Source organism: Astyanax mexicanus, chromosome 10 (genome assembly GCF_023375975.1).
Source record: "Astyanax mexicanus isolate ESR-SI-001 chromosome 10, AstMex3_surface, whole genome shotgun sequence".
Taxonomy (NCBI): Eukaryota; Metazoa; Chordata; class Actinopteri; order Characiformes; family Acestrorhamphidae; genus Astyanax; species Astyanax mexicanus.
Window position 1 is genome coordinate 668,122 of NC_064417.1, and position 15,038 is coordinate 683,159.

Here is a 15,038-nt window from a genome sequence, read left to right on the forward strand (position 1 = left end):
TTAAGGTCTATAGAACAGTGGTCTCCAGCCCTCCTCCTGAAGAGCACTACCTTCCTGCAGACTTCAACTCCAACACAAATCTAACACAAATCCAACACAGCCCATTAAAAGCTAATAAAATACCTCTGAAGGGGGTCATTAGTAGGATCAGGTGGGTGGATTAGAGGTGGATCCAAAACCTGCAGGAAGGGAAGCTCTCCAGGAACAGCCATCAGTTACAGCTGCTGGATCTGAGGCTCTCGAAAAGGCTGTTTATACAGGGTCTTTTATTTAGTTATAAGAAACTTTTAAAAAATAATAAATTAATGTTTAAAATTAAGTCTTAGTTTCCTAGTAGCAAGACAAAGTCTAAATATAAGTTGTAAGTGTCTTCTAAAACAACATTTTACAATGTATACATTATTAAAATATACAATACATTGTATAAAATTTGATTTCAAACTCTCCAAATATTGCCTAGTAAAATATTATATTAATATATGTTTGTATATGTCTACCTAAAAAGAAAAAGCACATTTTTTTCTCACATTTAACAGACTTTGCTAGCATATGCTGCGTACTGTTGTTAATTAGCCAGAAAAAAAATTGTATATGCTTTATGTTTCAATCCATATATGCTAAATGAATGTATTCTACATCTGCTCTACACAGAACATTATATGTTTGTATTAGAACAGTATTTACATCTATTGATGTGTCAAAATATATGTAGTGCTATTTGTTGTTGTTTTATCACTTATTTGTTGAGAAACATTCATATATTATCAAATATCAGTATTTTAAATAGGATCTATTTCCCATGTTATTGAATGAACAGATTATTCAACAATCTCCACATAAACAGAGTCCGATATAGTCACCTCCTGTATAACTCTGTACTTCAGTGGAGTATCTTTACTGCTCCTTAATACCTGACTGGTAGAATTCATACATAAGGAGCACCGGATTATAAGGAGCTCTGATGATTTTAGGGAAAATAAAAAAATTTACTTTTGTGTGCGTCTTGTAGTGCAAAAATATGGTAATCTATAGTGAAAGTGTAGGAGGCTCACGTAGTGTTACGAAATGACCCAGGCAGGGAGACGAGGAGGCGGACACAGGTGCAGGTAAGGGCGATATAAATAAATTTATTAAATAAATAACAAAGAAAGACAAAGAAACAAGTAAACATGTAACAAAGATAATAAACCAAAATACTAACAAACAAGGAACTAAAACAAGACAGGATTAACTAAACTGGGCAAGGGAAATATATACAATGGAATAAACTAATAAACTTCAAGCAGGGGTATATACAAGGAACTAGGGAACACGTAAGTAAACAAGAAACTAGAAACATAAAACAAGATATAAACGAGAAACACGGGACTAAGGCTTAGGAGACAAGAAAACACTGAGAGAGACTATTAAACGGAGAGAAAGACAAAACGACATGGGAAGGTGCAAAGACCGACGGAGACAAAGTGGTAGACGAGGGCTATTTAAAGAAACAAGAAACACTCTAGAATTGGAAACACCTGGGGAAGGGGCGGAGCTACAAATGAGACACAGGTGGAAATCTACTAAGACGGGAGACACAGGGGAGCACAGGTCACGTGGGGAAGACACACAGAGACACGAGACAGGGCTAAGACCTGACACGTAGGTATATCTCACCTCTGGGCTTTTCCTCCATGCATTATGTGGGTCACCAGAAAATACTGATTGTGGCCTAAATATTTGCTCCATATCGGTTTTGCTGTTATTATTATTATTACAGCTGGATAAAAGAATAAAAAATAAAGTATCTGGTCAGCTCAGCTTTTAAATATTAACTCATATATTAACCCTTTAGCAACTGCAAAACAAAACAATTAAAACACAACCGTTTAGAGTTTTTGCTTGTATAGATTTGTTCAGCTAAATTCTCCTTTTTTATGCTCATTTCATTAAAAAGGTCTTGTTCTTCTTTTCTTTGTATAACCTAATGGGTTATATGTAGGCACCCCCAAACTGGGAAGTAAATAGCTTAATTAGCTCTAATAATTATAAGGACAAAATATCAGTCATATTGAGCGCTGGCTTTTATCATATATGGGATTTTTTATGTGTACACTTACACATGTGCAAGAATAAAACAACATAAGCAGATTAAACTGAGTATAATAATAAGACAATGATAATAAGAGTTTTTGGTTTTATAGATTCGTGCAGCTAAATTCTTCTTTTTTATGCTCATTTCATTAAAAGGTCTTTGTTCTTCTTTTTATTCGGGCGTCTCGAGTTTCTCCCAGTCTTCAGCAGCCGTGACTAAATGGAGAATATTGTAAAGCAGCCCCCTATTTTCATCTGGTGCTTTTGAAATTAAAAATGGTTTAACTCGCGAGAAACTGTGTTTAGTTTCTTCAAAAAAGCTCCAAAACGTCAAATAAAACATCAAACGAACAAAGAGCGCTGGAGTTTGTTGTTGTGAGAAAGGGCAAGTCATCGACAACAAAGACTATTTATTCAGGAAAGAGAGAAAAGAGAGAGAAACAGACAAAAGGAAGCTCCTTTTTCACTGTACTTTTATATAAAACGCGTGTCGTGAACATTCAAGTGCTTCTAAAAGCTACTGCTCCCCCTGCTTAAGCTTTTCACTTCACATGCAATGCATCTGGAGTCCTTGACCCAGATAAGAGATGCTTGATGTTGGCTTTAGACCGTGATCAGGGCCTTGTGTAGCTGCAGCACATAAAGAGAACGGTTTGTTTTCATGTTTTCATTGTGAAATGGAATCTATTCACATGATCCTTTATGTTCTTCTAGACGTTTCTCTTCTTCTGTTACAAAGGGAATTGAGAAACACAATTTCAACAAAACTGAACGCTAAAAACTGAAAGTCAGATTAGCCCTAAATGATCTGAACTCTATAATAAAGTGAGAATACTGTAAGAATAATGTAAGATGTGATCTGAAGCACAATTAAAACCATATAAATCAGTAGCATTTAGCTCTTTATCGCTCTAATTAAGAGCAAAGCAGCATAAATGCCTCGGTTCAGACCGGCTTCAGCAGTTCTAGGAAATCTCCAGTGATATACATGTACAGCGAATGCTAAACGATCTGTATGCCGAATGTTTTGCGATGTTTAAACGACAAACACTACTTATAATAATCTAATAATGCTGCAGGGTGGCAGCCACAGAAAAAAAACAATAAATCCATATGCATGATGTATATCATATTATAACTTTGGTACCACTTTAAAACAAGACTACCTTTATAAAGGGTTTATAAATGGTTTATTATAGTTTATTAATGGTTATGAATTATATTGCAAATACCTAAAAAACATTAATAAGCAGTTAATAAATATATAACAACACATAAATAGAAATGTCAACAGTGAGCTATTAATAAGCACATTTTATTCTACACTCATTTATACTGTCAAACCTCAGATCTTCCTAAATACTGACTTTTCTTTGTGTTTTCAATAAACTTGTCATATTAATATATTTGTAAGTATGTTTAACTATTTACTATGAATTAAATGACTAAGTAACCAAATTACTAGTCTACCAATGGATTTCAAAGCATTTACAACCTAATCAATAATAATGAATAAACTCATTTATAAACCATTTATAAAGGTAGTCTTATTTTAAAATGGTGCCATAACTTTGCTGCAATATTTTATATAGATTATGGTTTCCATGCCAATAAAAATTATGAGGTTCTCTCCTTTTTTTACATTGTCATTCATGGCAAAGTAGTCAATGTTTTAAATTTAAAACTTAAACAAATAATAATAATAATAATAATAATAATAATAATAATCAACCCTGTTGTTATATATTTTTTTAAATATAAGGCGATAACTGATCAGTTTTTTGTCATTTGTATGTCTATAATTCAGACATTGCACAAATTTTATGTGGAAATGTAATGTGGAGTAACATGTTTAGATGTTTAGGTTGTAAAGGGCCTGCTGTCCTCATATGTGGACATAATTTTTATCAAAAACTACATCATGTAAAAAGATCATTCTTTGTTTTTACACTAATCAGGTGCTAATTAGCCCAAATAGCAAACAAGAGAAATACATATTTACATATATTGTATATATTGATTATTTGTGATTTATTGTAAGTCACTGTAGGTGGGGCTTTAAGTCATTTTAGTAAAATTTTCCCTCAAACATCAAACCCATTCCTATGATTGTACCGGGGAGAAACCACTTCACTGCCGCTTTACATAAACGCGGTTCGATAATGTTGATTTTCTCCTCCGTGTCTCGACAAGAGAAGTACAAATGGCTGCAGGTCACAGACAGCACTTCAACACAATGGGATAGAACACAAGCCGAAGTCCTGGCAGCCGCTTCCACTGCTCTCCTAAACAGGAATCTGACTGGAGGCTGAAGCCAACAGGACCATGAGCTCGTGCTCTGAGGGAATAAACGCTAATTGCTAATGCTGTTTCACTGAATACTGACTATAAAAAAACATGTCAACAATTACTGTCACTGCACTTTCAGTGACACCAAAAACCTCCACATAAAAACCAAGGTCTGAATATGCTTAAATGATTCCTTTTTAAATAAATTACAGTAAATCAGCAGCCATAAAGATGTATTTAAAACAGAATTAAACAAAAAACAAGGTATTTTTCTTGAAAGCAATGCATTTAATTAGTTTTTACTTCTATTTAGTTTTAGCCTTTTTCAGGTGAAATTCACATTATTAGCTTTATTAATTCATTCATTTTTGTTTTGTTCAGCTACCTTGACTATGCTCAGAATTGTAAATGAGCTGAATCACTTTTTTTAATGTGAATGCACACAAATACTGATATATTAATGCATGCTGCCTCTACAGAGACACTGTGGATGTAAATACTGATTACTGGTTAAAATGTGATTTAGATTTCTTGTAACACTAAACATATTATCAAAAAAAGAACCAATCAGCTTGCTAGATACATAGCTAGAGGAGGAGTGCTGGTGTGCTGGAGTGGGGACGTTGCTTGATGAGCTTGAGTTGGAGATCTGTGCAAGTGCAGCAGCCAAAATTATCTAAACAAATCACAGTTTTATTGTATTATAGAGCCAAACACTGCAAACTATTCATGAGATTTTCAGCAGATTTCTCAGTTATTTAAAATATCATACCATATTGATTTCTATTTGATTGTGAACTTGTTGAATATGAGCTCTGCATCTTTTTTGTTAACTCAGCTATTTCTCATTTTTTGCAAACGGAAAAGTGTGACGAAACATTATACTCTAGTTTAAGAAAGTAGAAAACTTCCAATTTGATTTCAGGTTGAGTTGAACTGAGGAAACTACTTCTGGTTCAGATTTTTTTTTTTTTTGTCTCGTTCCTCTAATCAGTTGGGGACAGTTCTGGTCACAAGCCATTGCTCTGAAAGACCAGCCTGGAAAAAAAAAAAAAAACATCACCTTGAAGATGTAAAAAAGGCAGTGCTTGTTAATTTTTAATGTGTATGGAAACAGTAATTAAGTCTTCCCCATAGGAGCTGGAAATTGACATGCTCCGGAGAAGCAGTGAGTAATTATATTTGTGAAGAGCAGTGATACAAGATACTCCCTTCTGACTGGGGCTCATTACACATCATTACAGAGACACTGCAGCCCAGGCCTACTCTCTGACACACACACACACATTCACAGGCTCCAATCGATGACCTGGTTGAAAACAAGGAAGCAGCAGTTCTCTGTAAACAAACTACAAACTGTGCTCCTCAGGTCCCTGACCAATCATTTAGCAGCATCCCAGCAGCGTCCCGGCGTTCAGAATTAAACATTAAACCTGTAAAACGCTGGAACTGATTCTCATTGATCTAAACGGGGAGAGATTTGGATGTAAAGCTCCAGCTCCGGCCTCAGGAGAGAGAGAAGGTTCACACTCTGAAGCTTTAATTACAGATTCTATCCCATAGCAGAAAACACTGCAGTACGATGACAGAAATCCAGAAAGAGAAATTAATCATTCGAGCGTAGCAACGAGCTAACTAAAAAACTAATGTTATCAGGGAGAGAACTAAAGTTATCAACGAGCTATCTAATCTTATTAACGAGTGAGTTAAAATACTAATGTTACCTGGGATAGTAATGTTAGCAGGAAGTAAACTGAAGCTTGTGAAAAGCTAGCTAATCTTAGTGACAACTAGCTAAAATACTAATGCTACCTGGGACCAATCATTAGGAGCAACAAAATCTACACAGGCAGCATTCTCACAGCATCCCGGTGTTCAGAATTAAACATTAAACCTGTAAAACGCTGGAACTGATTCTCATTGATCTAAACGGGGAAAAATTCGGATGTAAAGCTCCAGCCTCATTTTAATGTTACCAGGGAAAGAACTAAAGCTAGCGACAAGCTAGCTAATCTTAGTGACGAGCTAGCTTAAAAACTATTGTTACTTGGGATAGTACAAAAGATAGTGACAAGATAAATAAAATTCTAATGTTAACAGTGACAGAACTAAAGCTAGCGACAAGCTAGCTAATCTTAGTGATGAGCTAGCTAAAATATTAATGTTACCTGGGATAGTACTAAAGCTAGTGATGAGCTAGCTTATCTTAGCAATGCGCTAAATTACACACTACCTTAGCAAAAAGCTAGGTAGAATACTAATGCTACTGTACCAGGTAGAGGACTACCATTACTGATGGGCTAGCTAACTTTATTGATGAGCTGTTTGAGGAAAATTGTTTTTGTTTTTTTACATTTTAGAATAAAAATGAATGTGAATTTGAATTTTTATTTTTACATTTTAATCTGGTCTTGGTTTTTACTCAGACTCGGCTCTAGCTGGCTTTACTACAACACTACAACTTACACACCTGCTTTACTGCTTTTCAGACACTGAAGTCACACCGCCACTTGATTGGTCGAGTCAGGTTACCTAGGTTACAGAGGAGATAGGCTCCGCCCCTACCGTCTACACACTGCAGGATTCTTAAGGGACTAAAAGCTACAAGACCTGAACCTATACTCTAAAAATTCACGCTGTCTTGCTATAAACACTCACAAGATGACACCTCACAACTTATACACCAAGGAGTAAAACTATTGTACATTGATAATTTTACATTCACAAACTGTCACAGCATGTCTAGAAACTGATGAAGTCTAAGAAAGTCAGATTTTAAGTCCCTTTTCTTTGGTTTCGCCGCCACTCAAATTCAATTCCACCTACTTCACTGTGGAATTGAATGGAGTTGAACTCAAAGAGCAGCCAGAACTAAAGCTATAAAGCAGCTGAATCTGAAGTTTCCCTTCAACACGTTGAAAGCAGCACACCGTATGCATGAGCTGCCAGAGGTAAAGTAATTGAAACATGAATTTTACACAATAGCCTACATTTTTCCAGGAAACCATTACCTGTAGGCATCACTAGAGCTGCCCACAATCTTAGTCATAGCATACGAGGAAAAGAGATGACACCATCAGAACATCCCACATATCATTTAAAAGGATAAATCTCCAGGAATTCAACACTGTAATGTATTCTTGTCACAAAACTGCCATAAAAATAAGATATGTACTGTAACATTTTGTGAGAGTACATATATATACAAGCAAAACACAACACAAAATCAAAAAACAAAACCAAACCTTAATGATAGATCACATTGAAACAACTGTGCATCGAGCAGATTCATTTAGGACATGTCAGTGTGTCTTTGCTATCGTAACGACGGGAAAAGTACATCTTGTGCAGCTCGAAATGTCCAAAAGGCATGTACTTATTATTTCAATTAATCATGGGTGTGGAAACTTTTGAGCGTAACCTGAACTAAACCAATCAGTGTCTCTCTTGCTCATCATTCCCTTTAAAAGTCAGGTGCGCTCTGACTTTGGTGGATTGCTATTTTAACGATGCAGAGGAAACTGAGCTGCTGGTTGACGCTGTGAAGGAGCTCCAGCAGCTCATTTACGGGAACAGCAATGTTATTTTCTGTTGTTTTTTTGTTTATTGCTGATGTTTAACTTAGGTTTGTTCACTGCTGTGTGTGTGTTCATGTATGTGTAATGAGCAGAGGAGGTGTATGCCAAGATAGCGATGAACAAGTGACGGTTGACTATGGTTAAGGTTTTATATTTATAAAGTGGTGCATCTGTGTTTTCCATTGCAAAGATAGCAATACTCTAGAAATTTCCCTGAACATACCTCATTTCCAGACCACCACGCCCATCAGTGTAGATATATTCAGAAGCACTGTTGCTATTTATAAACGACGCAAGTGCAAGGTGTGAAAAGATAGCAATGAGCATTGCAATGTGTCTTGCACAGGGTGTAGGAGAGAGTCCTCTTGGCATCATGTTCTCCTCCACCAGTCTTACACATTGCTTTTGGATAACTTTATGCTGCTTTACTCCTGGTGTAAAAATTCAAGCAGTTCAGTTTGGTGGTTTGATGGTTTGTGATCATCCATCTCCCTCTTGATTATATTCCAGAGGTTTTCAATTTGGTAAAATCAAAGAAACTCATAATTTTTAAGTGCTCTCTTATTTGGTTTACTGTATTATGGGTTGAAGGGTAATATGAGGTAGCACTATTAATATATGAGCATGTGCACAGTGGAATATTACAGTAGAGGTGAATTTGAGTATTTTTTCATGTTATGTTCAAAACACACCCATGATTAATGATGAGAGTTTATACATGCCTTTTGTGTGTGTTTCAAGCTATGTCCAAAAAAGTGTACTTTTCCCGTCATTACGATAGCAAACACGGTTGAAGATGAAGGGTAATATGAGGTAGCACTATTAATATATGAACGGGTGCACAGTGGAATATTACAGTTGGAGGTGAATGTGAGTATTTTATGAATGTATTTGTTAATGTTGCCCAGAGAGAAGAGGAAGCTGTGTTTGAATCACTGCTGTTTCAGAGTCGCCCTGCCTTTTTTTTCCCACTTCATTATATTGTCTGACTCTCTGAGCCTCAATTATTTCCTGCTCATCCCTTTAAGCCGCCTAATTAAAAGACTGCTCATTTTGTATTAATATTGCTTTATTTATTTATTTACCTGCTGCTGGAAATGGTTCGTTCTGCCTTGAATTCCAATTACATCTGCCTCAGCTCTCCGTATGTAAATGAGGCGGAGTTAGGGGGGTTTTGGGTCCTGCACTGCATTTTTTTGCTTTCAGTGACAAAAACGCTAAGCCTACTTGATCCTGATTCCTTGTCTTTTACTGTTCATCTCTTATTATTATTTAATGTATTGGGTATTCTCTGAGGGGCGGGACGTCAGATAAAATTACTGTTGTTTTATTGCAAATTTTACCTGGTTTAGAAAGACGTGGGTCTACAATTAACAACAACTAAAATATTTAGACAGTAAACCTTCAGAGTATATATTTTTATAGCTATTTATGGCTTTGTCTTTCCACCGCAGCAGAGAAATATATATATATATATTACAGCTGGATACTCACTACAGGAAACACAGCCTTCAAGGATTTCACCTCCTATATCAAAATGCTCACAGTGGAATCTCTTCAAATCCGAGTTTTTTCCTCCTTTTTCACTCTGTAAGGGAAAGGTTGCCCAGGCAAGTTTGCAGAGACACTTTTCAGCATTCTATCAACAAAACACTGGAAAGAATGCTGAGCCTCTGGCATAAATCTGAACTAAGAGCTAGCTAACCTTAGCGATAAACTAGCTAAAACACTAATGCTACTTGGGAGAAAACTACTATTAGTGATGAGCTAGCTAACCTTAGTAACAAGCTAAATTAAAACTAATGTTACTTGGGAGAAAACTACTATTAGTGACGAGCTAGCAAATCAACACGAATGTTACCGGGAAAGCAACTGAACCTTAGCAATGAACTACCTAACCGTAGCAACAAGCTAAATTATACACTAATGTTACCGGGAAGGCAACTGAAGCTAGTAAACAGCTAGCTAACCTTAGTGATGGGCTGTTTGAGGGCAAAATGTGATTGTTTTTTTTTTTTTTTTTACATTTTAGAATAAAAAACGAATAAAATTTTGAATTAGAATTTAATTTTTAGTTTTCTAGCGGTCTTTACTACAACACTACTACTTACACACCTGCTTTGCTGCTTTTCAGACACTGATGTATCACCACTACTGATTGGTCATGTCATTGGTCATGTTACCTAGGAGATTGGCTCCGCCCCCTACCATCTACACACTACAGGATTCTTAAGTGTCTAAAAGCTACAAGACCTGAACCTGTGCTCTAATAATTTTTTTTATAGCTATTTATGGCTTTATATTTCCACCACAGCAGAGAAATATATATGACAGCTGGACGCTCACCACAGGAAACAGCAGAATCTCTTCTAAGTCGATTTTTTCCTCCTTTTTCACTCTGTAAGGGAAAGGTTGCCCAGGCATGTTTGCAGAGACACTTTTCAGCATTCTATCAACAAAACACTGCAGCGAGCCAAGAAAATTAGAGAGAAGGAAAGAAGGAAAAAGACTGGCTGAGCCTCTGGCATTAATCTGAACTGCTGCAAGCGATCTTCACATGTGAGCTAATCATAAAAAAAACACCTTTTGATTGCATCTCTAAGGACACCCATGTTCCTGCTTTTCACTAATTCCACACATCTCATCCACCCACATTACATTTCATTATATCTCATCCACCCACAGTCGAATGGTGGTGAGACGTGCATAACTTAAAAGAGGTGATGCAAAATGAGTTGGAAAAGGCGCTACAGAAAATGTTTGGTGAAAAACATGATTTTTAACTCGTCCCCCAGATGCAGGAGATCAGCCAAGACACGTTTGATATCCGAGGTGTGAATATTTTATTTAAAACAGGAGATGCTCATCTGATAAACAAAATAAAAACTCTTCGTTTTATATGTATTATATACATGTAAATACATAAAATACAGGTAAAAAAAATGAAAAACTGAAGCTTGGCATGAACAGCTTTTGCTTATGTTTGCTTGCTGTGATAACAGAGTTATATGTAAGAATAAAGTATACGTATAAAATCTATCACTGAATTATATTCTGGCTTTTTTAAGCAGCTTATAAAGTGATATCTTCAGTGATACATCACAGAAGATCTACAGTTCAATCAACTGACTTTAGTTCTCCTCCAGGAATCGACTGCAACAAGAATCCACGAATGGTATGAGCAAGAGTAACTATAGGCCACTACAATGTAGACAAAAGTCCCTGATAATCATTTTTGAAGGTAACACACAGGGATACAGCTAAATGAGCTGCTTTATTAATGGGAAAATGTACATTAAAAATGACAAAAAGAAAGTTTTTATCCTGTTTGTGTTGGAGTAACTGTTTCTACTGTCCAGAAAATGCTTTCCACTAGATATTTGGAGAATTACTCTGAGGATTTCATTGCATTTAGTAACAGGAGCATGTCACCAATGATGATCACCACCCAACTTCACTTCAAAGTCCCCAAAATCAATTCTTCCTAATTAATCAATCAATCAATCAATCAAGAAGAATTGGATGTATACTATTGGAAATGCCATCATTCCAGATAATACAGTTCCACTCATACACAAGTTAACGTGTCCCATAAACACCCTGTAGCCTGAGTCTGGCATTCTACCAATAGGTACTAATAGGTTCCAAGGGGTGCAACTAAAAAAATAGCCAAATTATTTAATTAGAAGAGGTGTCCAGAAACATTCAGACATGTTGTGCATCTTCTTCATTTAAGCACAAATGCAAGCAAAAAACAGAAATATGAATATTAGTAATTTCTTGCTTTTTAAAAATCATTTAAGCCATTGTTCAGCCTAGAACCCTTTATCTCAAACTAAAAACCTTAAAAATAGCATTTTTAAATCTAATCTACCTAATGAGCCATAATGCAAAGAGCCCAATTGGATGCAAGGTAATTTGCATATTACATTGTTAACTCACAGTTTAAAAAGAGATAGAAAAGCATAAGCACAGGAAATAAACTGAGTGTTCTTACCTAAAACGCCGACCCGGAAGTTGAGGGTGATGACGATGACGTTGCCGTAGCTGGCGAGCACACTGCCGTCGATCATGTTCCCGGTGCCCTCCATGTACGAGCCTCCATGAATGTACACCATCACAGGTTTGGCGCCGGTGTCTCGTATGTCTGTAAGAGTGGCCACCATTAAACCTTTTCTTTCTCTCTTTCTCTCTCTTTTTCTCTTTCTCTCCCTAAACCCCCCCCCCCCAGCAAAACCAAGGCTCAACACAACTTACGCTGCCTCTCGGCACGCGGCCCTCCCAGATACCAGCCGCCGAGCGCCACCAATAAACGCCGCCGATAAACGCCTCTGTTTTAATGAGCCGTAAGAATCGAGCAAATAGGTGTGAGCGGATGATACCGAACGGTCAGGGTCAGGGTCTAATTGCCTATTGCTGGCTCGCTTCGGCCGAGCGTGGATTTTAGTTTTTGTGTTTTGGTGTTTTTGGGTGTTTTTGGTGTGTTTTTATTCCAGTCAAATTGAACAGACCATCGTTAGACGTATCGTTGAACGCCCAATTGCTGCAATAATGTAATAATGAAATGATAATAGCCAAATATATATACAGCTCTGGAAAAACTCTGATTCTGCTATTTATAGGTTTATGTTTGAGTAAAATGAACATTGTTGTTTTATTCTATAAACTACAGACAACATTTCTCCCAAATTCCAAATAAAAATATTCTCATTTAGAGCATTTATTTACAGAAAAAGTAAAATGAGAAATGGCTTAAAACATTCATACACTCTAAAAAGTGATTCTGTGTTTTAGTCAGTGGAAACTAATATTATTAAGTGGAGTGAACTTACCGGCCAGTATAACTCAATAAAATGAGTTCAGAGAACTTCAACCTGAAAACTTAAAAATGTTGGTTGAACCAATGGAAAAATGTGATTTGAACCAACTTTTAGTCACTACCTGTGTCAATGCTCTTTCTAGAGTGTTGGTTCATGCAGCTTTCCTATAGGCTCCTGGCACCATATATCTGCATATTGGGTGTGGCCTCTTCCTTACTTACCATCTTTGTGTTGTCTGTTGCCCAAAGCTACCTTATCCTAGGCGTGCAATATTATAATATAATTTGATTGCCAGGCCTCAGTGTTTGTGGGCTGTAAGAGCACATTAACTTTATTCTGTGTTTCTAGTGATCACAGTATGCTGGCTTTGAGCTACAGAGTTCACTCTTTGCTGAGTTTACTCCAGTATTATACTGTCAGTATTTGCAGTTAAATAATAATATACCAAATATGTTGAGAATACCACATTGAGTTAACTCAGCCTTTTAAGGCAGCAGGAGAACTTATATTTCTGAGTTTAAACAACTTGAAATGTTTTACATTGTACTTTAAAATTATGAAGCACGTAATTAAGTTGGATAAACTGGATAATTTAAGTTGATTTGCCTTAAATTTAAGTTGAGATAATGAAAACTGTCAACTTGAAAGTAATCAAATAATTACGTTGAGCTAACTTAAAGGAATTGTGTTGATCTAACTTGTTTACTTAATTTGTAAAAACTTAATTTATTTATGTGTTACCAATTGAAGTAATTTTTTTAAGTTGGTCCAACAATTCTCTTTTTTCAGTGTATTTATAAAGTTTTAAGAGTTCAGAAATCAATATTTGGTATTTAGTAGAATAACCCTGGTTGGTTTTTGATCACATATTTTTCTTTATGCATCTTGGCATTGTGTTCTCCTCCACTAGTCTTACACACTGCTTTTAGATAACTTTAAGCAGTTCAGTTTGGTGGTTTGATGGCTTGTGATCATCCATCTTCTTCATCCTCTTGATTATATTCCATTATATTATTTTTAATTTGGTAAAATCAATGAAACCCAACCCAACTTTTTATAAGCAGCCTCTTATTATTTTTATTTTTCCAGAGCTGTATATATACAATATACTATATATTTGTCTCAATCAGTGAATGAGATTATCTGGCAGCAAAATGAAGGTTTTTCACATCCACATTTGAACCCAAATGCACCCAAATCATTCTCCTCATTCACATCCGTCTATATCCAGTGATTACTGCAGTGATTATTTACGCAGCTACTGTATCTTGTATTTACACCAACAGGCGTGACGCTAAAACGCGTATAATACGCTAAAAGAGCCGCTCAGGGTTTTAATGAAACGCTACGGCGAGAAACGAGAGAAACGGTCCAGAAGCGCGAAAGAGCTTGAAGGGCTCTGTGTTTTTTTGACAGACGTGAATTTCTCTCTCTCTCTCTCTCTCTCTCTCAGAGGCACGGTGGTTTGGCTTCGAGTGTGAGCAGTGTGAGAGAGCTACTGGGCTCGCATTCAAACCCTTATATTGTATTCAGGGTTGCCATGGTTACCGGAGACTGAAATTTCCAAATCCTCGAGAAACAGCTAATCGCAAACAACGTTCTGGCTGGCAAGGCCGTCTCCTCCCGCGGACCAGCGTGCCCTTCATATCACACGTGGGCCTATTTACACGTACGCATTCACAGCGAATTAACGCCCAGAGCTTCGCCTGGATGAATGAAACGCTCTTTGTACAAAATGTCAGGTTTTATTTCTTTGGTTTGTTTGTTTTTTATAGAATCGTTTCTTCTAATCTCCCCCTTTTAAAAACATTGAGACAAATCAACGGTGCATCCACGCTCGGTCTACGCTATACAATATCTGGGGAAAAGCGAAAAGAGGGGCGACGTTTCCACGTTTCCATTCAGAATCCATGTACGCCCGCTCACGACTCGCGTTATTTATCTGGTATCTGAGAGAGCTGTGATAAGACATGGCTTTAAAACTGACAATTCTCGTTTGACACTTATCTTACACAAGAGAGACGATGCATGGAGTGAAAAAGAGGATGAAAGAAAGAGAATGAAAGATTCTCCTGTACTGGGGAAGCACAGGACACTAAAACAAATGAACAGAGAGAGAAACAATAGAAAGAGAGAGAGGGAGAAGAAAAAAGAGAAAGAGACAGAGATAAAAAGAGACAAGAGGAGGAAAATAAAAGCACCGGGAGGAGTAAAAAGAGTGATTAGTCATGTCAGTGTTATCAGTAGCCTCTTTTGTTGATTCGCACCAAAGTTACTT

At 36.6% G+C, this 15,038-nt stretch overlaps 1 protein-coding gene and 1 long non-coding RNA gene across 3 annotated transcripts in view; both read right to left on the minus strand.

Moving 5' to 3' along the window:
* The window catches only part of LOC125804795 (uncharacterized), a 376,893-nt gene that overhangs the window by 200,311 nt on the left and 161,544 nt on the right, over positions 1-15,038 (minus strand). The window lies entirely within an intron of this gene.
* The window catches only part of nlgn3a (neuroligin 3a), a 211,982-nt gene that overhangs the window by 114,643 nt on the left and 82,301 nt on the right, over positions 1-15,038 (minus strand). For both annotated transcript variants that reach the window (XM_007228428.4, XM_007228429.4), the window contains one exon: positions 11,938-12,087. In XM_007228428.4, coding sequence (XP_007228490.3) covers positions 11,938-12,087 — 150 coding nt within the window. The remainder of the gene's footprint in view (positions 1-11,937; positions 12,088-15,038) is intronic.